Source organism: Ochotona curzoniae, unplaced genomic scaffold (assembly GCF_017591425.1).
Source record: "Ochotona curzoniae isolate NIBS_2020 unplaced genomic scaffold, NIBS_Ocur_1.0 contig_4877, whole genome shotgun sequence".
NCBI classification, from domain to species: domain Eukaryota; kingdom Metazoa; phylum Chordata; class Mammalia; order Lagomorpha; family Ochotonidae; genus Ochotona; species Ochotona curzoniae.
This window is the reverse complement of record NW_024466409.1, coordinates 710,213-736,479: the sequence shown is the minus strand read 5'-3', so window position 1 is coordinate 736,479 and position 26,267 is coordinate 710,213. Positions and strand designations below refer to the sequence as shown.

At 49.6% G+C, this 26,267-nt stretch overlaps 2 protein-coding genes across 3 annotated transcripts; one reads left to right on the top strand and one right to left on the bottom strand.

Annotated features, from left to right (window-relative positions):
* Window positions 1–7,826: 7,826 nt before the first annotated feature.
* LOC121161812 (serum amyloid A-1 protein-like) lies at window positions 7,827–9,489 on the bottom strand. 2 transcript variants are annotated; one of them, XM_040988442.1, is made up of 3 exons: window positions 9,399–9,489; window positions 8,488–8,635; window positions 7,827–8,001 (listed from the first exon to the last, which is right to left on the bottom strand). In XM_040988442.1, the coding sequence occupies exons 1-3, from the start codon at window positions 9,487–9,489 to the stop codon at window positions 7,950–7,952; spliced, it is 291 nt and encodes a 96-aa protein (XP_040844376.1). In that variant the 3' UTR covers window positions 7,827–7,949. The 2 variants fall into 2 exon arrangements, with proteins under 2 accessions (XP_040844376.1, XP_040844374.1); XM_040988440.1 differs by having other exon boundaries at window positions 7,827–8,088; window positions 8,497–8,635.
* A 14,393-nt stretch (window positions 9,490–23,882) lies between these two features.
* LOC121161833 (serum amyloid A-1 protein-like) lies at window positions 23,883–26,056 on the top strand. Its single transcript, XM_040988468.1, has 4 exons — window positions 23,883–24,006; window positions 24,375–24,469; window positions 25,255–25,393; window positions 25,802–26,056. Exons 2-4 carry the CDS (start codon window positions 24,379–24,381, stop codon window positions 25,938–25,940), a joined length of 369 nt encoding a protein of 122 aa, XP_040844402.1. The 5' UTR covers window positions 23,883–24,006; window positions 24,375–24,378; the 3' UTR covers window positions 25,941–26,056.
* The last annotated feature ends 211 nt before the right edge of the window (window positions 26,057–26,267 follow it).

Below are 26,267 nucleotides of genomic sequence, written 5' to 3'. Positions count from 1 at the left end.
AGGGAAGCAGGAGAGATGGAAATCTTGCATACGAAGTTCGTGCCCCCAAATGATCACAGCAGGCGAGTCTGGGCCAGGCCCAAGCTGGAGCCTGAAGCTCCATCTGGATCTCCCATGTGTGTGGCGGAGGGCCCATCTTCCTCTGCTTTTCCAAGTGCCCCAATGGAGAGCTGGCTCAGAAGCACAGCAGCCAAGACTTGAACCTGTGCTTGAATGCTTGGATAGTGGCTGTCGGCTTTGCAAGCAGTGACTTAACGCATTGCACCATGATGCCAGCTCCTTGAGCTTTCCTTTTAAGGCCCTCTCTGACTTGTTTCTCGAGTGTTTTTCTCACTTTCGGATCCCCAATTTATCCCTCATGCTAGATTCTCTGCCTTTTGGATGCATTCTGTGTGCTGCTCTTGCTAGTTAAATCTTGCTCAACCTTGACGTGATTTTTCACCCAGGGCCCAACTGCTGAGACCTTCCATCCCCCCCACTTCTGCTGGCCCTGCGCTGCTGGGGCTCACCCCTGCAAGTTTTACAGGAACTGTACTGCAACAAGTCACAGCTAAAAGCAGCTTTTTATTAACTGGAACTCTGAGAGCACTGAACTTCCTCTGTAACACAGCACAGCTCAGCTGGAGGAGCCTGTGGCTTCCAGTCAACCCTGGCCCAGCAGCACATGGAGGAACACAGAGAAATGGAAACTTCTTGTTTGGTAAATCTTCCCTAGAGGGTTCAGTACTGCCATGAACACGGGCACCGTCTCCCAGACTTCCAGTTTCTACCTCACCGAGGTGATTAGTAACTTTATTCCAAGCTAATAAATTCCTCTAGAGATGTAGGTATTGTTTATATCCGATATTACTAGGACATAACTTGAATTTGTTAACACAGTATCTATGATTTACTGATTGATATGAGAGGCAGAGAGAACAAGGTCCCATCCACTTGTTCACTCTCTAAATGCCCACGATGGGGCCAGGCTACAGGCAGGAGCCGAGAACTCAATCCAGTGCTCCCACGTGGATGGCAGGACTGAACACTTGAGCCATCACCACTGCTGCTCTTCCAGTGAACATTTTCTTAATGGAATGGGGGCATCCCGAGCGGCATCTTGGCTGCTAGGCCAAGCACCTGTTCTTGTGTCAGTGCTTCTAACTCCTGGACCGTGTGACTTCCGGGTAAGCTTGAGAGGTCTGGGGCCTGTGCAGTTGCTCAAGAGGCTTGGAAGCCTGTACTTGGTTTCATGTTCTGCTTCCACTGCCTTGAAAAATCTTCATTTCTGGACAAGGATCTTTGTCCACCCTCCTTTTGGTTTGTTGGTTGGTTTGTATTACAAGCTACTGCCACAGCCAATCTAGGGTCTAGTCTGAGATTTTTTGCATTTTGTACAAGGTCCCAAGTGATATTGCTGTTTCTGTCTTTGAGAAGCCAGGCTCAGTTCATAGTGTGACCCAGAAACAACTTGGAAGGAACCTGAAAAAGTAAGAGGCAGGAGCCTGAGGGCTGGTGCCATAGCGCAACAGGCGAATCCTCCACCTTCAAGTAGCAGCATCTCATATGGGCACCACTTCCATTCCCAGATGCTCTACTTCCAATCCAGTTCTCTGTGGCCTGGGAAAGCAGCAGAGGAAGGCCCAAGTTCTTGGAACCCTAAACCTGTGTGGGAGGCCCAAAAGAGGCTCCTGGCTCCCAGCTTCAGGGTGGCTCAGTCATTTGGGGAGTGAACCAGTGGATGGAAGATCTTTCCCTCTCTGTCTCTCCTCTCTGTGAACCTGCCTTTCAAATAAAAATAAATAAATCTTAAAAAATAAGCAGAAGCCCTAGCAGCTGAAATATTTTGCCAAAAACTGCTAGATGAAGTGTAGTTGGCTTGTGTTCCTTAAGTTTTGTAGTTAGGATAAGTAATCTTTGCTACAACAATTTAGCCTTACCCTGATTGAAGGAAGTGGGAAGGGCACGTCTCACAATTGGTTCTGTTGTCATTTTTCTTTAGCCTTAAGTAATGTTGGAAAAACCCTGTTATGGCAGTGTCCAGTGTGAAGTTGGCTCCAGTTGGGTCACAAGCACACGCATTTCCTGGCTCCCCTCCTGCAAGGTCCCTGGCCTTTCCAGTCTGGGGGCGGGGAGGGTGGAGATGGGGTTTGGCACTAGGAAGAAGACTTCTCAGTCTTCTGGTACAGTCTGTGCCATGCAGCCCGGCTCACCACAGCTCTGCTGGGAATCCTGAGACCAAACCAACCAACAACAAAGTTGCTGTCCACTGTCCCTGTTAGTGTTATCTCCCTCACAGGATTCATGTGTTCCTTGAACTGCTGATCCTAACAGTCATCATATTATCATAATTTTCCCCCAGATTCTCACAAAGTGCTTTTCTATTGACCAAAACATTAAAAAGTATGTAACAGAATGTTGCTGCTAAGAATGCCACCATGTCCCTAGACCTCCGGGAGCCCCAGGGCACTTCTAGATTTCCTCAGTGTCCTGTGCCCTGTGAGGGTCATCTGTGTGGCACCACAAGACACATGGTCCAACTCCAGCTGTATAGGTTGTATTATACCTAGGCAAGTGTTCCACTGCTAGGAGAAAAGCAGCCAAGGCTGGCAGGCATTCTGGACCTGGTTAATGCCAAATTTGTATTGATTACATCAGTTTGCCAGCATAGTTGCCTATTCAATTTTTTCTTTTTTAAAGTTTTATTTATTTTTATTGGAAAGTCAGATATACAGAGAAGAGGAGAGACAGAGAGGAAGATTTTCCATTCGTTGATTCACTTTGGCTACAATGGCCAGAGCAGAACCGATCAGAAGCCAGGAGCCAGGAGCCTCTTCCAGGTCTCCCATGCAAGGTGCAGGATCCCAAGGCTTTGGGCTGTCCTTGACTGCTTTCCCAGGCCACAAGCAGGGAGCTGGATGGGAAGCAGGGTCACTGGAATTAGAAGCGGTGTCCATATAGGATAGCAGTGTGTGCAAGGCGAGGACTTTAGCCACTAGGCTACTGTATCAGTCCCTATTTTTCTTTTTTAAAAGATATCTGGGGAAGAGAAGGAACACAGAACTGGGACATGCCATCCCAATGTCCAAGCAAGAGGCTACATTCTCTGGGGAGAAATTGGAATGGGGGCTTCTGAGGGGAGGGCATGTTTGACAGGGGAGGAATTATTTCTGGGGTCTTGCATAGCCGCGGCCACTACACTCATAGGTGGGCGAGGAAGCTGAGTCAGAACAGTTTGGTGGGAGAAAACTAGAGGTTATGGCACCCACCCACATGGGAGATCTAGGCTGGGCTAAATAGCATCACTTGCTGTCCTCTGGCACATGCAAAAGCTGGGCCTGGTGGACATGCATGGCTGGGTTAGACCACATTACCCACCCAGAGTGTCAGAGCAGGGGGTGAGCCACATCAGGCTGGGTTGCAGCACCCATCAGAACATGATAGAACTGGATCAGAGGGCAGATGTTTTAGGGGTCTGTTGAGGGTGGCCCTGACTAAACTGCTGATATGTGGCAAGCTGGGGTGGGCTAAACCACAGCACTTAGCAGTTCATGTGAGAGCTGGGGCGGGAGGTGGAACTGAGCAGGCAGCTACATCTACCAGTATGTTTATCAGCTGGTGCAGGTGACGGACTGCACCCGACCCTGCACTGGCTGGCACAGAGTCAAGTCTGAGATCACCCCAGGTGAGGTTTCTTGGTAGACTTCCCAGCTAGATCACTGAATCCAAACCCTGGCCACAGGGAAAATCACAAGAAATGTGGCCCAACCTCGGACTGCATGTGTTGAGACTGAGCCTCCTCAGTTGTTGATGCCTGTGATGTAGACAGCGTGTTCAGATGCACACAGGGGATCCGATTACCAACTCTTCTAGGCTAGCAGGGGACGTCACAGAAGATGGAACGCAGAGGAGGCTGGACCATGCTCTCTGCCAAGCTTTGGCAGCACATGTCTTGGCCTGGGGATACACTAAGGTGGACTTGGTCGACTAATAGACCTTAAAGATTTTCTCAATTCTAGTGCAACAAAGCTGACAACATTTCAGAACTATCAAAACCATATACATACCCTTGGAACACTCTCACCTGCACCTGGATCTCTAAAGCATCATTAAATGACTATCTGCCATCCCTGGATGCTGATGTAGTTTGACGGCAAGTAGTGCATGGGCCTCTTGCCTTCTCTTCCTGTGGACACAGTAGAAAAAAAAAATCAAAATGTATGTCCCATCCACCTTTCTCCATACCACAACCCTCTCCGCCCCAATCGGAGGCCCACACAGCGTGCGTCCTCAAACATGTAAACAATTAAAAATAAGATTAAAAATATATGTAAAAAACATTTATAGTCCATTCATTACATAAGTCTGTGATATCTTGCAATGCCCCATCTTCCTCAGCTGGCCCCTCCCACCTCTCTCCAGCTCTTGGCAAAGGGATGTGTTTTACTCTTTTCTCTTTCAGTCTAAGTTACAGCCAGTCTGCCAGGCCCTTCATTCCCTGGTCAGCTTGCTGAGTCCATGCCTCAGGGTGGCCTGCACTACCCACGCCTTTTGGAAAAGCCCTGTACTGCCTTGTGCATTCAACCCAGCTTATTCACTGTTTCATTTCCTCCCCCTGTGACCCCTCACTTCTTCCAGCCACCACTACGGTGAGTTCCTCGTGGACCTTAATCCATCTCAAGCAAGTCCAACCGCTTTTTTTCTTTTAAAAAATTTATTTATTCTTTTTTTTAAAAAAGATTTATTTATTTTTATTACAAAGTCAGATATACAGAGAGGAGGAGAAACAGAGAGGAAGATCCTCCATCCAATGATTCACTCCCCAAGTGACTGCAATGGCTGGTGCTGTGCCGATCCGGAGCCAGGAGCCAGGAACTTCCGGGTATCCCACGTGGGTGCAGGGTCCCAAGGCTTTGGGCCATCCCTGACTGCCTTTCTAGGCCACAAGCAGGGAGCTGGAAGGGAAGTGGAGCTGCGGGGATTAGAACTGGCGTCCATATGGGATCCCAGTGTGTTCAAGGCGAGGACTTAAGACACTAGGCCACGCTGCCGGGCCCAAGATTTATTTATTCTTACTACATAATAAATAGGACACTGAGGGAGGTGATAGGATGAGGTCAGAAGATTGGAATTCCTCTTCCCCTGAAGATAAGGTAAGTGCCAGGCATGGGGCAGTGCCAGGTGTCAGGATCCTGTGGAGGAGCAGCCCCCTTTGCTCCTCACACTGGCATATCCTTGTCACCCAGCCCCTGCTCCTGCTGCCATGGAGAAGAAGCTAGGCCTGGAACATGGTATGTGATTGGTACAGGTAGCAGGCAGCTAGCTGACCAAGCAGGGTTTGGGCCTGTCTCCTGTTTTTTGGCAGGCAAGATGGGCCAAACCTCAGCCTCTCCTCTTTGCTCTCCTCTTCCTCAGAGACTTCATTGCATATAATAACAACCTGGTGTCCCCCGGTAGTGTGCACAGGGTCCGAGCCTGCCCCCCAAGGCTGGAGGGTACACGTGATTGGAGTTTGAAGTCATCCAAGCTGAGCATGCGCTGACAGGACAGTCCAAGACTGGCCATAGGACTGCATGCTCCCGCTGCTCACGGTTCGGGGCTGCAGCCTCCACCCCATCATCCTTGTTCTTGGTTGCCTTGGTGAGGCACAGTGTGGTCCACGCCAGCACGTGTTCAGCATTATCCTCTTATACTCCACGGTGGAAAGTGTGTGGCCATCACAGATGACTTTTGCTGGATGTCACAGGCCACAGGCGATGATGTGCAGAAATCTCCCAGTGAGGTGCCCACTAAAAGGGTGCAGTGCAATTCACTGGGAATTTGTTCATATTGGGACAAAGGCGCTTTGTGGGAAGCTGAGTAGGCAGCCCCTGAACTCCTTGGGAAGCTGCACCAGCCTTGGAATACCAACAAGAACCCTGAGAGTGAGTGCCACCAGGCTCCTGCCATGAGAAGAGTTATCTATCCCACAGGAACCAGGACGAGGCAAAGCTCACAAGACCCAGAACAGACGGCTTCATTCCCTGCTTGTCCATCTAGCGCCCTCTACTGACAAAGATGAACATGCCCAACTGGCAAAGAAGTGTACTGGGTCCAGCTTAAGTATCAAAATATGGGCAAAGGGCAGAGATGGAGATCAAAGAAAATAAATAAAGTGCTGCATGCACTTTTGCATTGAAAGTGAAATTAAAGAGAACTCTTATAGGAAAGATGAGCATACTTTTCTCCTGAAGAAAAAAAAACCATGAATACAAAGTAGGGATGCTCCCATTTGTATTCACATCCATCAAAAGGCATGAACTCTAATAGACAAAGACCGAGTCCGGGAGGACAGGGGCTTGGAGGGTATGAAGGGTAGAGGGGCCGCTCCCTGGAATCGGGGGGCAGTGCTGGTAAGTGGCTAGCCAGACCTGTGCACAGCACGCTGAGCTCGAGTGTGGTACAGAGACTTATCCCCACGTTGGAAGGGATCTGCAGTGGTGATTTGAGAATGTTCACGATGACAGACCCATTGATCTTGATTTTTGTGAAATGAAGAGAAATGAAGCAAGGCTAAGCGAATGGATGATAAGTAAGAGTGGTGAAAGCCAGTTTTCCAAGTTTCTGTAACTGTGAAAACAAACAAGCCAGCACATGATTTTTGGATGTAATACTTGAATATAGTCCACGCACCAGCCACTAATGCTTTAGGTCCCTTAGAATGGTAGTATTAGAAAAGCAGATAATTGGTTTAACCAGAAATTCATGATTCAGCGTCACATACAACATCTGTGATTTAACCAAATCAAATCACTTCTTTTTTTGAAGATTATACTTATCTTTATTGCAAAGTCAGATATACAGAGAGGAGGAGAGACAGAGGAAGAACTTGCATCCAATAATTCACTCCCCAAGAGACCACAATGGCCCAAAGCTGTGCCAATCCAGAGCCAATGCTGTGCCAGTCCAGAGCCAGGAGCCAGGAACTTCCTCCAGGTCTCCCATGCGGGTACAGGATCCCAAAACATTGGCCATCCCCAACTGCCTTTGTAGGCCACAAGCAGGGAGCTGTATGGGAAGTGGAGCCGCTGGGATTAAACCGGAATTCATATTGGATCCAAGTGCGTTCAAGGCGAGGACCTTAGCCAGTTGCCCACCACACCGGGCCCAAATCAAAACATTTCTATCGATGAGCAGGCTTTTTTTATTTAATAGGAAGCATCATGCTGCAGGTGTTTCTGCTTTGGCAAGGGATGCAGAAGGATCCCTTAGCTCCTCACAAGACCTCTCAGCATTTCCAGGGTAGCACAGGTTTTTGGACTGGTGCTCACGGTGTGGTCACAATGCCTACTTTCCCTGACAGAGCTGGCTCCTGGAAACTTTCACCTGAGTCATTGTGAAAAGAGGGGAGGGATATTGTGTTGAAGCTGCTTCTGAGCTGGCATGGAAGGAAATTGATCACTATTTGATTTGTAGGAGTTGCAGAGAAGTGAATGGCAGAATGAGAAGTAAGCAAACAGGATTCCACAGTCCAGTTCTCCAGGGTGTCTCCCCGGATCTACAGAAGACACTGAGGATAGAAACTGGGAGGCAGAAAGGAGATAGAGAGAGTTGGAAGCAATGGAGAAGACCTACACATGGAAGAGGCCTGCAAAAGGCAAGGATACCACAAAAGGGACCAGTGGAGAGCAGGTCTGGTTCTTCTGGATGAGTGGGGAAATACAATGTGTGCGTGTGTGGGCAGGGGAGCTGAGATGATATCTCCCCAGCCAAAACACAGGCCTAGTCTTGACCTTCATCATAATGCCCATTGATCGCCCTTTGTGCCGGTCAGACCACACCACGAAGAAAAATGCAATTAAAACACATTCAGTCACCTGAACATTTATTAGACAGACACCAGTTATGTTCCTTCCACCAGCTTCTTGACACAACAGGGTGTTGAACTCAACACTCTGGGTCCTGGGCCAATGGGGCTAACAGCAGGTTGCTCAGTACTTGTCAGGCAGTCCCTCGGGTCGGAAGTGATTGGGGTCTTTGCCGCTGCGGCCCCAGCGGTTGGCAGCCTGGTCGGCCTCTGTGTCCTCTGCCCCTCGGCCCAGGAATTTCTGCAAATTTTCTCGGGCATCACTGCAATCCAAGCAGCAGCAAGACAATTAGCAGCAGCCTGCTGAGCCACAGTCACTTCCCCATATCATTGGGTAAGCCTGGGCTCCAAGAAGAGCCTGGGACAGCCCAGGCTAGAGGAACAAGAGCACTGGCCCTGCCAGACAGTCCCGCTCAGTCCCATGCATGTTTGGGCTGGATGAGCAGCAGCAAAGAAGGAGGGAAACCAGGGAATCGCTCCATGGTCCTGGTTCCCTTCTGGGAAGTAGGTTCGCCCATCTTCCCTGGTCATCACCAAAGTCTACCCTGAGCAAGACCCGCAGCGGAAGGTCAGCAGAGCAAGGGTGAACAGGGATCAAAGCACAGCACACCTCTGCTGCAGGACATTCAGGCTCTGCTCCCTGACCCTGCCCTCCCAGCAACCCCTGGTACCTGATCACTTCAGCAGCCCAGACTCCTCCAGGGCCTCTTTGGGCAGCGTCATAGTTCCCCCGAGCGTGGAAGTACTTGTCAGAATTTATGAAATTGGCTTCTTTCATGTCAGAGTAGGCTCTCCACATGTCCCAGGACCCTGAGGAGGAGAGGAACATCAGGTGCACGTTGAGATGAGGAATGGACAACCCCTAGTGGCTGGCATTGTGGCAACAGGTTAGCCTGATACCTGTGACACCTACATCTGATATGGGAGTGCAAGTTCACATTCCAGATATTATGTTTCCAATCCAGCTTCCTGCTGAGCAAGGAAAGATGGCTCATGTACATGGAACATGCCACCCATGTGGGAAACTCTTACAAGTTTCAGCTCCTGGCTGCATCCTGGCCCATGCCCTGCTGCAGACATCATTGGGGAGTGAACCAGTACACAAGAGACAACACTCTGTCTTCCTGTCTTTCTCTCTCTCTCTATCTCTCACTATGACTCTCTCTGCATCTTCTAGTTTCTCTGTCACTATGATTTTCAGGAAATGAATGATACAATTTGAAAATGAAGAAAGAAATACTGGAGCTACTTGGGGAGGAGTGAAAGAGTGAACAAGCTCTCCTGACTTCCAGCTGGGATCATCACAGCCTGGGTACCACTCCTGCATCCTAGCGGCCTCTCATGTCCCTCTGCTGGGTTTAAGCCAATGGCTCTCAGATGTGTCTGCCTTTGCTGGAGACAGACTGGGAACCTGATGCCAAGACCACATTTGGGCTCACTCCCTCAGGCTGTGCAGGCACAGTGGAAGGGCCTTGCACACCACAGTTCCAAAGGCTCGCCAGGGAATTCCCAGTATCCCTCAGATGGACCACAGCTGAGCCTTAGGATGTGGGCCTTCCTCCATCAACCTTACCTCTCATAGCCTCACCCACAAAGTCGATCCAGGGGTGGCTGCTGACTGCCAGGACCAAGGAGCAAAGGAACAGGCCTGTGAGGAGCTTCATGGTGCTGCAAGGCCAGGAGACAGAATATCAGACACCTGCAGACAGAACCCCTCCCCTTGGGCATCTGTCCTGCAGAAAGAGTCTGCTCCAAGTGTCCCCCAATGTCCAACCCAGCATCAGCAACCACAACAGGTGAATTCTCTCTGAAAGGCACTTACAGTCTCTTAGCACAATGGTTGGTTTTAAGTCTCTCCCTGGAGCAGCCCTCAGCAGGTGCTGGGGACACAGAGCTATGTAGCTGCCTGCCCCTGCCTGGGAGAGGAGGCTGTATTTATGCTGAGCCTCCCGGGCTGCGGTCCAGGGGGAGGACAAAGCCAGGCACACACCTGGCAAAGTCCCTCAGGTCATTTCCCCTCAGGTCTCTCAGGTCACTTCCCAGACTCCCATATGTTCTTGGTCCACATGTCACAAAAGTTCCCATTGAGCAACCAGAGCACACCAGGTGGGTGTGCTGTGCCTGGCTGCCATTGGGAAGATGGGCAGCTCTGCCCATCAGTGCTGGATATCCAGAGAAGAGGGGACTCAGCGCTGCAGCCACGGGCCTCAGAGCTGGGTGGTCTAAGATGGCTCTTCCATCAGCCTCTTGCTCAGGTTGGAGCTTGTGTGGACAGAGAGATGATGCCTGAGAAATGAGGCCACTTGGAACCATGTCTAAAGTCACTGAGCTGGGAGCTGAACAGGCAGTGCCCATCAGCCTCACGTGTGCCCTGGAAGGCACCTCCCCCTCCTCCCTCTAGAGATGTGAACCTCTCAGCTCCCAGGCACAGAAACCCCTGCCCAGCTGGCTGAGACCAGCAGAAAAGCTACTTCCTGAGCTGGCCCCTCAGTGGAGCAGTGGATTTATGGCAATGTCTGCTTCCTCAGACCAACAGGGAGACCCACATGAGGAGAGGAAAATGTTTGTGTGATAGCGAAGAAGCACAGTGGACACTACAAAGCCATGCAGAGGGCAACAGGCAATGACACACCAGCAGGGGAGGTGCCAAGCTCCCTGCCAGGGGAAATTGGGGGAGCCTCTGTGTGCCTGCCGTCCTAGGTGACTCCTGCCCACTTGTCACTCCTAGGTTCAAGGATCAATAAGGCCCCCAAGGTCTACAGGTGCAGGAGCATGGGAGCCAGGTGACACACTGGGGCCCACCAGAGAAGACCATAAACAGATCACAGGACCTCTGGCTCTAGAGAGAAAACCTTTCATTGAAGCTCTGACCATTCTAAGATCTTGTGGCTGGGCCAGTTTGAAAGGGGTTCGTTGCTTGGGGTTGGGGGCATTTGCTACTCCCTGCAGTATGGTGACTGTGGTGTGTGCTCCTGCCAGGTTGGACCCAATGCTGGCGACTCACGCCAAAGATACTGCGGGAAGGCAGTGAACGAATCCTCAGTCTTCACTAGGCCGGCCAGTGCACCAATTGGTGCCAGGCTTTGCCTGCTGGCTGTCCGGTGGCGAACCATGGGGTTTTTAAGATATGTAGTTGCTACCTGGGAAACCCATGACTAAGGCCAATTTGAGTGTAGGTGAGAAGTGAATTTTCGGTGATTCCCTGTGACAGTGTCATGAAAGATTCAGGCATGCGTGGGGACTGAGACCTGGTGGTTTGGAGGGAAGTGTCCAGAAGATAATTTGGGTTAGACAGATTCACCAGCTCAATTAGGAATACAGAGATGGGCTATTAGCAAAGAACATCACACACCAGCCCACACCAAAGCTATGGATGGGGGCCTCTTTGGTAGTGTTAGGTAGCATTACTCGACTGGGTGGTGGAGTTGTGGAGTGATCACATTTGGCAGGATCAAGACTCTGTCCAGCACGCAAGAGAACTTGATCTGTGGGTAGACTCTGTGGGGTTGTGTGGGCCCAACCTCTGGGATTCAAGTCCCCCTGGTTAGCTTGCAAGCTGGGGTTGCAATGGTCTAAGCTAGGTGTGACCATGACATCTGCCATCTCTCACGGGTAAAGGAACCAACAGTCAGCATAGGTCAGGCAGCAGCACCTGAATGTGCATCCTTAAACAAGATGTGGGGTGGGCCGGGCTGCCACTGGAAGGGTGCAGAATGGGCAGGGCTGAACAAACCTTAACTCACAAGAAACAACAGAAATCAGGTTGGAGCACATGTCATGCCACATAGGTCCTTGCACCTACGATCTGTGTGAGGCAGGGACACTAAGCTACAGCATCCAAGGGGCCAGGACAGGTGAGGGGCTGTGCCAAGCTGAGACAGAACGACCACTGGCCTGCACGTGATCTAAGGCTGGGAATAGGCCCACTTGGGGAACAAAGGGACACCCTAGCTGGGTTGAGTTTTCCACTAAGGAGCGCATGGGCTGGAATTGGGGGCTGTGTTCTGATCAGGATACGATTGTAATCTCCCTTGGCACAAGTGTGGACTGGGACTGGAAGCACCAAGCAGGGCCAGACTCCAATATCATCTGGTGTTCTGGAGGACTGGGGAGAGATGTGTGACAGACTAGGCTAGGTCTCAGCCCTTACTGAACCAAGTGTGAGCTGTATGGGGGTATGGAAGAGCTGTAGCTGGGTTGAAACATCCAACTGTAAGAACCAGATTGGGTTGAAGGCCAGTCAGGAAAAGTCACTTTTCCTTCTAGGACAGGAGGTGAACTGAGTAGGGCTGGCTCATGGACCCATTGGTATGTGCAAAAACTGGCATTGGGAGAGTTTCTGATGGAGGAGCCTGGACAAGTTCTCTGGCGGGACATAGTCCCTGCAGGTAAGCGCAAGAAGCACAATAGGGAACAACCCAGAACAGGCAATAGAAATTATCCCACTGGTATACACATGGCATGGGTTGGGGGCAGACCAGGCTGAACCTATTCACATTACCCACTGGTGAATCTGAGCACCAGAACAGAGTGGGTCGAGCTAGGTTTGGTTGCAACACATACCAGTACACAATAAGGAATGCCAAGGTGAGATGAGCTGTACCAGATGTGGTTGCAGCACCCAAACATCACATGTGAAAACCAGGGGGAGGAGGCAAAGCCAACAGGGTAATGTGGGCTCCCCTGCTGGACAACTACTTCCATTGGAAAGCATGAGTTGGGATGAGAGCAGTTTAGACTAGGCAGGGCTATAACACCTGTGGGCCATAAGTGAGCTAGATAAGGGAAGGGTCAGGTTGGGCTGACTATTCCAACTGGTGCAAGCACAAATTAGAGTGGGTGAGGGTTGTTTGGGCTTAGCCACAGCATTAGCTGGCAGAGGCTGGCACAGGGAGCTAATTCTGTCAAGTCAAATGCCAGAACCATCTGGAGACTGCATATCTGGGAGTGGGTGTGGCCTAGAAGGGAAATAGTGGGCACCTCCCTCAGGGTTACCACTCTGACTGGACAGCATGAAAGCCAGGATAGGGACAGGGGTGGCTAGACAGAAAGACCTGGCAGTAGGTATATGGGCTGGATAATAGGTTGGTTGAGTTGAACTAGGCTTCAATGTCCATTGACATGTGCAAGAGCTAAATGGGATGTGGGACAGACTGGACAAGCCTGCGGTACATACTAGCAAGCATGGGAACCATGGTAGGGGGCAGAACTGGTGGGGGTTATGGGGAGTCGCTCCAACTAGGCTGCAGCTCCAACTGGTTTGCGTGAGGACCAAGTATGAAGTGGGTAGGATTGAGCTGGACTACAACACCTGTTGGTTTATGAGGAAGACGGGGCTAGAAGCAGAACCGACCCAGCAATCGCAACAACCAGCATGTGCATAAGCTGATTGGTGTGATGGCCTGTGTTGGAGTCTGTACTAGCAAACTCATTCAAGAATCAGATCTGGGGTCATCTCAGATGAAGTTTCTTTGGAGATCCCTCCAACTGAATTGCTGATCTTAGAACCCCAACCATGAAGAGACTGTCAGACAGTGGACTCTGAACAGGTTTTATTGCGATTGGAACTGTGAGATTGGCAGCAATCCAGAACTGATGAACTATCAAAACTGTTTGAGTAGGATCCTCGGAGTGCGCCTCCTGTTGGGGATCGGGGATGGGTGGGAGATTGGGTGGGGCTTTTCCCTTTGTTACTCCCTTAAGCCAAGATACAGGGAAAAATGATAATATTAGTGTGGAAACAATGGTATTACCCACTTTCACCCTGTAGCCCTTGACCCCTTGTACCCTAATCAACTAAGATTATTAAAATAAATTTTAAAAAAAAGAAAGAAACTGTGACCATTCTAGAAGAGAAGTTCCAGAAGATGGAGCCACTAGCCACTGTTGCCAACACTCTGCAATCAGAATGAGGAGAGGTACTGATGCCCTTCAGAAATCACACCAAACAAGTTAATGCCACTTCTTTTCTTTGCCACATTCTATCAGATCTTACTACTGAATACTCTTTTCTTAAACTTCCGTGCTTGCTCAGTCTATAGTTAATGGGTCTTTACTTGCTAATATAAATGAGATAGAGGCCCTGAAACACTCCAACTCTCAGCTTGAAGATGTCCTACTTTTAGGAGAGAGGAGAGGAGAGGAGAGGAGAGCAGAGCAGAAGAGAGGAGAGGAGAAGCAGAAGAGAGGAGAGCAGAAGAGAGGAGAAGCAGAAGAGAGGCGAGCAGAGGAGAGGAGAGATTGGTCAAGATTTCCTTCACTTCATAGAAATGATTTTGTGTGTTTATGACATTTGCACCCAAGGTAGTCAGTTTTCTCCAGAACAACATCCTCATGGGGCCAGAAATCATTAAGATAAGGAGACTCCATTTCTGCAGAGACCAGATTGGGAAATGCAACAAGGTCTGCACCCTGGCACCTTCCAAGACAATGGTGTTCAGTAGGCCCTGCAAGGTTCAGTTTAAAGGCAAGTGAACAACAGAAGCCGTCTATGTCCTGTGGTCCTTGTACCTGTGGTGTTCATCACACCATCTGGACTAGAGCTGTGTGCCCGCACCCTCATGGGTACTGAAACATCTCGACCTCCTACTGTGGCTGACCAAGAAAGGGCACACCAAAAGCTACATCCTGCTTACACACAGCTCTTCTTTCCTGGTAATTGTTTGGGAGAAATTGCTTCTTAAGGGATAGGCTACTGTGGTTTGCATCTCTTGAAAACAGAGATGGAAATAGAATGATTTAAACATGGTGGGGTGGGGTTGGGGGAAATGAGAAGAGAGAAATATGAGATGATATTATTCATCAGCTAGTTCACCAACGATCGAGATACCACTCTGAGGCCCAGTAGCCCAGAACTCCCTGCTGTGTCCTCTGTGCGCCTAAAGACCCGAGCTATGTCTCATGCTGCCAATCACCGCGTGGATTATGAAGAAGCTGCATTGGAAGCTGAACCAGGGCTCTACCCATCTTTCTGGTGATAGGGAATGTGGTGTCCAGAGCAATGTTCCAACTGCTGAGCCAAAAGCTTGCTTTTGTGAATGCAAATCCCTCCCCTTTTTTATTCTTTTATTTTATTGGACAGTCAGACATACAGAGAGGATGAGAGACAGGTAGGAAGATCTTCCATCCTCTGATTCACTCCACAAGCAGCCGCAACTGCTGGGGCTGCAACAATCCAAAACCAGGAGCCTGGAGCCTCTTCCCGATCTGTCACACAACTGGAGAATCCCAAAGCTTTGGGCTGTCCTCAACTGCCTTCCCAGGCTACAAGCAGGGATCTGGATGGGAAGCGTGTCTGTCAGGATTAGAACCTGTGGGAATTAAGCCACTTGGCTCATGTTGGGCCCAAATCCCTTTTAATAGTATTTTATTTCACTATTATAAAAAAGAATAATAAGCACTTCCTGTTTTTAAAATGTTTGAATACTTGGGCCCATTCTATGGCTCAATAGCTAAATGCTCACCTTGTACATCCCAGGATCCCATATTGTCGTTATTTCATATCCTGGCTGCCCCACTTCCCATCTGGCTCCCTACTTGTGGCCTGGGAAATCTGCAGAGGACAACCCAAAGCCTTGGGCCCCAAAGCCACCTTGGAGACTTGGAAGAAGCTCCTTACGCCTGATTTTGGATTGGCTCAGCTCCAGCAATTGCGTCTACTAGGGGACTGAAGCAGCAGATGGAAGATCTTTCTCTGTCTCTCATTCTCTCTGATCTGCCTTTCCAATATAAATAAATAAATCTTTAAAAATTTTTTTGAATATTTGATTTTCAAAATATATCCCCAAATAACTTAAGTTCCTATTTTAAAATCCACCAAACATAACCACATTATAAACATAATCAAAATGTTATTCATGTAAATTTTAATAACTTCAGGGTCAGAGATCTTTCCACCCCAGCTCCCTGCTTCCACATCTCATGAATGTTCTCCCCTGGGAATGTGGCCACTCCTGGAAAAGATCAGGGTGATTGCTAGTAATTCCCGGTTGGACAATGTGGCTTGGGAGAAGGACAGGTCACAGCAGTGCCACGGTCTGCCTTCAGAAGCCTGGACTTTGCCCCATTCCAGGTCTTTCCACTTAGCTCTGGTAGAGCTCCTGACATAACACCAGGACACCTTGCCAAGAGAGGTTGGGACACTGGGTTCCCATCACAGATCCCCAAACCCAGCATCCAGGCCCTGGCCTTGGCATGGGCCAGAAGTGAAGAGCAAATGCTGGGTTCACATGGACCTGGAATGACCCTGGCTGTGCTGTCACTGATGGTGCAGGGCATTTAGTGGCTGGGAGGAGAATTGGCCATGTCCTAAGGGGAATAGAGCAATAAACAGGACCCTGTTTTTGCCCAAAAAAGTCCCTAGTGTGAAACACAACCAGGAGGTTGTACATGAAACAGTGTTCAGGTCTCTAGATAGCAGAATGCTTTATGTTGTTTTGGATTTCAGACTTTCGAAGAATGACATTCTCATTTACAGTCATGTGTCACCTGGCAGCAGGGACCATCTTTAAAACTGCTTGGTTAGATGATTTTTTTTTTTGCTGTATTTTGGCAGCATAAAGCACGTGTTTTTACATCAGCCATCAGCCCCCAGCCCAGCCAGCACATGTGGATCCCTTGACAAGGTACTCTATGCAAGCAGCAGGCTGAAGAGACTACTGCTGCCAGGAGGTGAGGCAACGCTCTATAGTAAACACCTGCTTGTGATTAGAGGCAGGAAGACACTCTAAGTGACAACAACACAGCAGTGTAAATGCAAAATGTACTCCTTTAGCATCAAGCAGCCTATACTGTGCAGCGTGCTGTGTGCCATGCTTCAGTATGACTGGCAGTGCTGCACGTGACTTTATACAGCAGCATGACACATGGTGATGACACTTTGCATGAGGAAGTGGTGACAAGCACAACTTACTGGATGCAGACATTTTCCAGCTTCATTTTAATCTTGCAAGACCACCATAAAGTAGGCTATCCTTCATTAAAAAATTAAAAAGATTTAATGTATCTTAATTTGAAGGAAAGATTTACAAAGAGAATGAACGACACAGAGAAAGAGATCTTCCAACCACTAGTTCACTCTCCAAATAGCCACAACAGTTGATACAAAACCAGGAACCAGGAGCCAGGAGCTTCTCCTGCTCACCCACATGGGAGCAGGAACCCAAGGGCTGCAGCTTTCTTCCACTCTTTCCCAGAGCATAAGCAGGCAGCTAAATTTGAAGTTTAGCAGCTGGATGTGATCCAGCACCCATATGGGATGCTGGTGCCAAAGGCCAAGGCTTAGTCTAGTGTATCATGGTGCCAGCCCCTCAACATCACTATTGGAAATCTTGCTATACTGGGGTTAGTGTTGTGGTATAGTAGAGAAAGCCATTATCTGCAATGCCAATAGGGTGCTAGTTCAAGCTTTGGATGATGCACTTCCAATCCAGATCCCTGGTAATGGTCATGGAAAAGCAGTATATGATGGAAAGTATTTGGGTCCCTGTCACCCATCTTGGAGACCCTGAAGAAACTCCCAGCTCCTGGCTTCCATCTGGTACATTTAGGAAGCGATCTAGTAAATAGAAGATTTCTCTCAGATTTCTGTAACTCTGTCTATATATAACTGCGACTTTTGATTACAATTTTTTTTTACAAAACAAATATCATTATGCTTGCATGGATATTTGTTTATATTTTTATTATACAACTTTTTAAAAGATTTATTTGATTTTGTTGGAAAAGGCAGAGTTATGGAGACAAGGAGAGACTCACAGAGAGAGATCTTCCATCAGCTGGTTCACTACCCAAATGGCCACAATAGCTGGAGCTGAGCTAATGTAAAGACAAGAGCTAGAGGCTTCTTCTGTGTCTCCCATGCATCGTCCAAGGTCTTGTGCCATCCTCTACTGCTTTCCCAGGCCATAAGGATAGAGCTGATTCATGAGTGGATCAGCCAGGACTTGAATGGCTCCCACATTGGATGCCAGCCTGTGAAGGAGGAGGATTAGCCTGTTGAGCCATACTCTGGCCCCTTGCATGCATATTTGTTTCTGGGCAATACCCATCTTGTCCTACACTGGCCATGCAGTGTGATGAGGACAGAAAACCCCATCCAGGCCATGCCATCATGAAAATAAGACCTGCAATAGGTGAGAAAGGAATCACACACATATACGATAAATCTACATCTCTGATGGTAAAATTAGATTCTAGAAAATAACCAGCACAAATTATGCATTCCGAAACAGATATTGAGAGAAAAAGAGAAGGCAGGGTGTGCTGAGTGCCCCAGGGAACAGCCTCCCAGATGTTAACAGCCCTCTCATTTCCTCCCTACTCCCCTTGAAATGAATGAACCAGAAGTGACTCAGGGGGAAAGCCCTCCTGCCCTTTCCTGGCTGCCTGCGCTCCAGCCAGAGTGGCCAGTTACTGCTCTGGTAGCTGAGACCCAGATTCCCCTCTGCAAATCCTCGGGAGTGCACAGGGCTATCAGATTAAGCATGTGACTGCTTGCTGGCTGTGATGCACATCCTTCTTCCAAAGCCTCCCTGCTCACTCGTGCAGAGAGCCCACGTCCCCACCTTAGCGACTCCACATTGCAGTCTCCACACATCAGGGGCCCTGACCTCACCTTGCCTTTACCAGCTCCAGAGCTGCTGTCTGAGGTTGGGACAATCCTGCGGGGAGAGGGCTAGGTGGGAGGGGTGGGGGAGCAGAGGGAGTCCATGGGGCTCCTGCCACTGTCACTGCCAGAAACAGTAATGACCTTCCCACACCTCCCAACCCCCTCTACCCAGACAAGGCTGGAACCAGAAGTGGCATCTGCCTTGGATTTCAAGCTCTGTTCTTTTCTTCCTTACAGACAGTTGCCACAGGGAGCCTCCTGTATGAAGAGCCTGGGCCTTGGTGCCCACCGCTCCCTGGGAACTGGCTCCTGGCACAGCCCTGCTCCTGCATTGTCAGTTCTATGCCTGGTTTCACTTCACCTCCCTTGTGAAGCACTTCCCTGAACACTGCCACTCCCCAGCCTGTTGATACCTGCCTTGTGTCCTAGACCTGGCTCAGTTCCTAACACTGGGCCCTGAGTCTACCAGTCCAGTAAGAGAGCAAAGAGAAAGAATTTGCTTGTGCATCAAGCTCACCCAAAATGTTTCTAACATTGTTATTCCTGCTTATTCTCTTACAAAAACATATTCAACGGATTCACTTATATGCTGCTCACATAGATGCCAGACAAGTACAAGCTTATGCCAAGACACAGTGAGGAGGGAGGCAGGAGGCACAGGGACAGACACCACCCACCACCAATTAATTCTCTCCCCAGATGCCTACGACAAGGCCAGGCCATTGCCAGGACCAAAAAACACAATTCAAGTGTGCCACCTGGGTAGCAGGGATTGACTCTGTCCCTACACTAGCAGGAAGCTGGGGTCAGGCACTAGAGCTGGATCTGGGACCCCGACAGTCCAACACGAGATGCGAGCTCCCGACCTGGGCTTTATCCACCACCCAAATGCCTGCTCTCGGCTTTCTGGGTCTTCCCTGCACTTCCTAATCAGCTCGGCCACCTGAGCAGGAGTTCCTGCACCTCCTGACTCTGGTTTCCTTCATCCAGATGTGCAGCAACAAGACATGGACATGTGAGATTGGGGTGGGGGTTGGGGCAGCCTGTCAGTTTTGTGACTCAAGGACTTGATCTCTGTGCTACCGAATGGCTGATATGTCTGCGGGCTGTCCCAGCAGGGTCATCCTAAGGCAGAGCCTGCAGGGCGTGGTCCTTGTGAAGAGCTGCCCTTTGCCCTGCCCCTCCCTAGTAGCCCTGGACTCGCCCATCACTGAGATCCCCCATCACCCTGGTGATTGTGAAGGCACACCCATCCACCTGCTATCCTCGGGTGGCATCACTGGGGATATGAACTGTCCAGGTAGAAACCTTGCAAATTGGAAGTTTCCTGTGCACTTTGCCCTTTCCTGGGGGAAACAACCTGAGGAACTTTCCCAAGCACCAAGGCTGGATTTGCCTTCTCTCCAGGGGAACAGGGGAGTCTCAGCATTCCTGCAGCCTCCTCCCCCAGGCAGGCAGTGACCTCAACCCTGTTCCCTATCCCTCAGAAGAAAGCCTGTGGGTAAGGCTTTCTGGTGACATGTATGGCTCTTGAGTGGGGTACCATCTTGTTCCTAATCCCCCTCACAGACTCAGTGCCACTTGAGAGTCTCATCGTGTCTTGGACCCAGCTGAGGAGCTCAGGGTTGAGGTCAGTTGCCCTGGCTGGAGAACTCCACAGGAGCTCCTAGAGGAGTCACTGAGATTCTCCTAGAAGCGACACAAGTAAGCCCAGACTCTGCAGCACAGACGCCAAACACTGATACTTCAACAATAAAGTTGGACCAGGATGGCTGTTACTCCCAATACAAGCAGAGGAGAAGCAGGCTTGAGAGAAGCTTTGCAATGCTGCAAAGCAAGCAGAGGCACACAGGCATGACTGACCCAGCTAGGAGTTTCTTATGGGTCTCCCATACGGGTGACAGGGACCCAAGCATTTTGGTCATTTTCAGCTGCTCTTTTTGAGCCATTAACAGGGATCTGGATAAGAAGTGCAGCATCCAGGGCTTGAACCAGCACCCATACAGGCATTCCCTGCTTTGATACAACACTAACCTCAGTATAGTAATATTTTCACTAGTGATGTTGAGGGGCTGGCACCATGATACACTAGACTAAGCCTCGGCCTGTGGCACCAGCGTCCCATTGATCATATACAGCTGCTACACTTCAAATTCAGCTCCTTGCTTGTGGTCTGGGAAAGAGTGGAGGATAGCTACCATCCTTGGACCCTGCACCCACATGGGAGACATGGAGGAAGATTTTGGTTTCCAATTTCAGATTGGCTGTTGTGCTATTTGGAGAGAGAAACAGCAGGTAGAAGGATTTTCTCTGTGTCTTTCATTCTCTCTATAAACCTGCCATTCGAATCATCTAACCTCGTATTGCAAGGATGATTCCCTATTGCTAACATGACTGTAAATGAGAATGTCATTCTTTGAAAGTCTGAAATCCAAAACAACATAAAGCATTCTGCTATCTAGAGACCTGAACACTGTTTCATGTACAACCTCCTGGTTGTGTTTCACACTAGGGACTTTTTTGGGCAAAAACAGGGTCCTGTTTATCGCTCTATTCCCCTTAGGACATGGCCAATTCTCCTTCCAGCCACTAAATGCCCTGCACCATCAGTGACAGCACAGCCAGGGTCATTCCAGGTCCATGTGAACCCAGCATTTGCTCTTCACTTCTGGCCCATGCCAAGGCCAGGGCCTGGATGCTGGGTTTGGGGATCTGTGATGGGAACCCAGTGTCCCAACCTCTCTTGGCAAGGTGTCCTGGTGTTATGTCAGGAGCTCTACCAGAGCTAAGTGGAAAGACCTGGAATGGGGCAAAGTCCAGGCTTCTGAAGGCAGACCGTGGCACTGCTGTGACCTGTCCTTCTCCCAAGCCACATTGTCCAACCGGGAATTACTAGCAATCACCCTGATCTTTTCCAGGAGTGGCCACATTCCCAGGGGAGAACATTCATGAGATGTGGAAGCAGGGAGCTGGGGTGGAAAGATCTCTGACCCTGAAGTTATTAAAATTTACATGAATAATATTTTGATTATGTTTATAATGTGGTTATGTTTGGTGGATTTTAAAATAGGAACTTAAGTTATTTGGATAGTATTTTGAAAATCAAATATTCAAAAAAATTTTGAAAATATAGATAATTATTCTCTTGTACAATAATGAAAACAATTGCTATTAAAGCAAATTTGCTATCACCAAAGCAAGTGGTTGGTTCAGCAGTTGAAATATTGCTCTGGACACCAAATCCCTTAAAACCAAAAAGCCTGGCTTGGCCCTGGATCTGTGTCCAATCCAGCTTCTTGTTAATGCATAACCTGATTGGCAGCAGGAATCATGACTTGGGTCTCTGTGACACATATCAAACACCAGCAGGGAGTTCTGGTCTTCTGGTTTTGGTCTGGGCCTAGTTGTAGTGTATCGGTCATTTGAGGAGTAAACTAGGTGATGAGAAATATCATCTCATATTTCCCTCTTTCTCTCTTTTTAGTATTCATCTCTATGTTTCCATATCTGTCTTCCAAGTAAAGAGCTGCAAACCATACAGCCTATCCTTTAAGGAGGCATTTCTCAGGAGGCACAAAGGAAGAGCCTGGCTCCTGGCTTCTGCTGTGGGCTATGAATCAGCTAAGTTCTGGCCATTGCAAACATTTAGGGAAAGAACCAGCAGAGAGAAGATCTTTCTGTCTCTCTTCCTCTCTGTGTATCTGACTTACAAATAAAAAATAAAAAATGTTAAAAAAAGAAAAAGAAGAGCTGTGTGTAAGCAGGATGTAGCTTTTGGTGTGCCCTTTCTTGGTCAGCCACAGCAGGAGGTCGAGATGTTTCAGTACCCATGAGGGTGCGGGCACACAGCTCTAGTCCAGATGGTGTGATGAACACCACAGGTACAAGGACCACAGGACATAGACAGCTTCTGTTGTTCACTTGCCTTTAAACTGAACCTTGCAGGGCCTACTGAACACCATTGTCTTGGAAGGTGCCAGGGTGCAGACCTTGTTGCATTTCCCAATCTGGTCTCTGCAGAAATGGAGTCTCCTTATCTTAATGATTTCTGGCCCCATGAGGATGTTGTTCTGGAGAAAACTGACTACCTTGGGTGCAAATGTCATAAACACACAAAATCATTTCTATGAAGTGAAGGAAATCTTGACCTATCTCTTCTCTCCTCTCTTCTCCTCGCCTCTCTTCTGCTCTCCTCTCTTCTGCTCTCCCCTCTTCTGCTCTGCTCTCCTCTCCTCCCTCCTAAAAGTAGGACATCTTCAAGCTGAGAGTTGGAGTGTTTCAGGGCCTTTATCTCATTTATATTAGCAAGTAAAGACCCAATAACTATAGACTGAGCAAGCACGGAAGTTTAAGAAAAGAGTATTCTGTAGTAAGATCTGATAGAATGTGGCAAAGAAAAGAAGTGGCATTAACTTGTTTGGTGTGATTTCTGAAGGGCATCAGCACCTCTCCTCATTCTGATTGCAGAGTGTTGGCAACAGTGGCTTCATCTTCTGGAGGCTTCCCTTCTAGAATGGTCAGAGTTTCAATGAAAGGTTTTCTCTCTAGAACCAGAGGTCCTGTGATCTGTTTATGGTCTTCTCTGGTGGGCCCCGGTGTGTCCCCTGGCTCCCATGCTCCTGCACCTGTAGACCTTGGGGGCCTTATTGATCCTTGAACCTAGGAATGACAAGTGGGCAGGAGTCACCTAGGATGGCAGGCACACAGAGGCTACCCCAATTTCCCCTGGCAGGGAGCTTGGCACCTCACCTGCTGGTGTGCCATTGCCTGTTGCCCTCTGCATGGCTTTGTAGTGTCCACTTTGCTTCTTTGCTATCACACAAACACTTTCCTCTCCTCGTGTGGGTCTCCCTGTTGGTCTGAGGAAGCAGACATTGCCATAAATCCACTGCTCCACTGAGGGGCCAGCTCAGAAAGTAGCTTTTCTGCTGGTCTCAGCCAGCTGGGCAGGGGTTTCTGTGCTTGGGAGCTGAGAGGTTCACATCTCTAGAGGGAGGAGGGGGAGGTGCCTTCCAGGGCACACGTGAGGCTGATGGGCACTGCCTGTTCAGCTCCCAGCTCAGTGACTTTAGACATGGTTCCAAGTGGCCTCATTTCTCAGGCATCATCTCTCTGTCCACACAAGCTCCAACCTGAGCAAGAGGCTGATGGAAGAGCCATCTTAGACCACCCAGGTCTGAGGCCTGTGGCTGCCGGAACTGAGCCCCCTCTTCTCTGGATATCCAGCACAGATGGGCAGAGCTGCCCATCTTCCCAATGGCAGCCAAGGCACAGCACACCCACCTGGTGTGCTCTGGTTGCTCAATGGGAACTTTTGTTCCCATGTCTGTGGACCAAGAACACATGGGAGTCTGGGAAGTGACCTGAGAGACCTGAGGGGAAATGACCTGAGGGACTTTGCCAGGTGTGTGCCTGGCTTTGTCCTCCCCCTGGACCGCAGCCCGGGAGGCTCAGCATAAATACAGCCTCCTCTCCCAGGCAGGGGCAGGCAGCTACATAGCTCTGTGTCCCCAGCACCTGCTGAGGGCTGCTCCAGGGAGAGACTTAAAACCAACCATTGTGCTAAGAGACTGTAAGTGCCTTTCAGAGAGAATTCACCTGTTGTGGTTGCTGATGTTGGGCTGGACATTGGGGGACACTTGGAGCATGTGTTTTGGTGAATTACAGGCTGCTTTAGGGAGCAGCAATGTGGTGCTATCCCCTCATCTTTTCTCACTGCCAGCTTGCACTCCTCTCAGAGAGTCTTGAGCTCAGGGAGTATGGGCTCAGAGTTGATGGTTGAGAGTCTGATCTTTATAGAGGAGCTCCAGTGGGGTTACTGATATTCTCCAGTCTAAGGAACCAATCCAAGGCACCCCTCAGACTCTTTCTGCAGGACAGATGCCCAAGGGCAGGGGTTCTGTCTGCAGGTGTCTGATATTCTGTCTCCTGGCCTTGCAGCACCATGAAGCTCCTCACAGGCCTGCTCCTCTGCTCCTTGGTCCTGGCAGTCAGCAGCCACCCCTGGATCGACTTCGTGGGTGAGGCTATGAGAGGTAAGGCTGATGGAGGAAGGCCCACATCCTAAGGCTCAGCTGTGGTCCATCTAAGGGATACTGGGAATTTCCTGGCGAGCCTTTGGAACTGAGGTGTGCAAGGCCCTTCCACTGTGCCTGCACAGCCTGAGGGAGTGAGCCCAAATGTGGTCTTGGCATCAGGTTCCCAGTCTGTCTCCAGCAAAGGCAGACACATCTGAGAGCCATTGGCTTAAACCCAGCAGAGGGACATGAGAGGCCGCTAGGATGCAGGAGTGGTACCCAGGCTGTGATGATCCCAGCTGGAAGTCAGGAGAGCTTGTTCACTCTTTCACTCCTCCCCAAGTAGCTCCAGTATTTCTTTCTTCATTTTCAAATTGTATCATTCATTTCCTGAAAATCATAGTGACAGAGAAACTAGAAGACACAGAGAGAGTCATAGTGAGAGAGAGAGAGAGAGTCATAGTGAGAGAGAGAGAGAGAGAAAGACAGGAAGACAGAGTGTTGTCTCTTGTGTACTGGTTCACTCCCCAATGATGTGTGCAGCAGGGCATGGGCCAGGATGCAGCCAGGAGCTGAAACTTGTAAGAGTTTCCCACATGGGTGGCATGTTCCATGTACATGAGCCATCTTTCCTTGCTCAGCAGGAAGCTGGATTGGAAACATAATATCTGGAATGTGAACTTGCACTCCCATATCAGATGTAGGTGTCACAGGTATCAGGCTAACCCGTTGCCACAATGCCAGCCACTAGGAGTTGTCCATTCCTCATCTCAATGTGCACCTGATGTTCCTCTCCTCCTCAGGGTCCTGGGACATGTGGAGAGCCTACTCTGACATGATAGAAGCCAATTTCATAAATTCTGACAAGTACTTCCACGCTCGGGGGAACTATGACGCTGCCCAAAGAGGCCCTGGAGGAGTCTGGGCTGCTGAAGTGATCAGGTACCAGGGGTTGCTGGGAGGGCAGGGTCAGGGAGCAGAGCCTGAATGTCCTGCAGCAGAGGTGTGCTGTGCTTTGATCCCTGTTCACCCTTGCTCTGCTGTCCTTCCCCTGCAGGTCTTGCTCAGGGTAGACTTTGGGGATGGCCAGGGAAGATGGGCGAACCTACTTCCCAGAAGGGAACCAGGACCATGGAGCGATTCCCTGGTTTCCCTCCCTCTTTGCTGCTGCTCATCTAGCCCAAGCATGCATGGGGCTGAGCGGGACTGTCTGGCAGGGCCAGTGCTCTTGTTCCTCTAGCCTGGGCTGTCCCAGGCTCTTCTTGGAGCCCAGGCTTATCCAATGATATGGGGAAGTGACTGTGGCTCAGCAGGCTGCTGCTAATTGTCTTGCTGCTGCTTGGATTGCAGTGATGCCCGAGAAAATTTGCAGAAATTCCTGGGCCGAGGGGCAGAGGACACAGAGGCCGACCAGGCTGCCAACCGCTGGGGCCGCAGCGGCAAAGACCCCAATCACTTCCGACCCGAGGGACTGCCTGACAAGTACTGAGCAACCTGCTGTTAGCCCCATTGGCCCAGGACCCAGAGTGTTGAGTTCAACACTCTGTTGTGTCAAGGAGCTGGTGGAAGGAACATAACTGGAGTCAGTCTAATAAATGTTCAGGTGACTGAATGTGTTTTAATTGCATTTTTCTTCGTGGTGTGGTCTGACTGGCACAAAGGGCGATCAATGGGCATTATGATGAAGGTCAAGGTTAGGCTTGACCTTGTTGCCTGTGGTGGACAAGACGATCTCAGTGCCTCCCAGGGTGGACTCTCTTACACACTCTTCCAGGACAGACTTGTTTTTTAATGGTCACGTGTTTGTGCTGTCACT

Coding starts and splice junctions, on each gene's coding strand:
- LOC121161812 (XM_040988440.1), bottom strand. CDS start 9,489: ATGAAGCTCCTCACAGGCCTGTTCCTTTGCTCCTTGGTCCTGGCAGTC. Junction 8,636..9,398: donor TGTGGGTGAGGCTATGAGAG/GTAAGGTTGATG, acceptor TCTCCTCCTCAG/GGTCCTGGGACATGTGGAGA. Junction 8,089..8,496: donor TGGGCTGCTGAAGTGATCAG/GTACCAGGGGTT, acceptor CTTGGATTGCAG/TGATGCCCGAGAAAATTTGC.
- LOC121161833 (XM_040988468.1), top strand. CDS start 24,379: ATGAAGCTCCTCACAGGCCTGCTCCTCTGCTCCTTGGTCCTGGCAGTC. Junction 24,470..25,254: donor CGTGGGTGAGGCTATGAGAG/GTAAGGCTGATG, acceptor TCTCCTCCTCAG/GGTCCTGGGACATGTGGAGA. Junction 25,394..25,801: donor TGGGCTGCTGAAGTGATCAG/GTACCAGGGGTT, acceptor CTTGGATTGCAG/TGATGCCCGAGAAAATTTGC.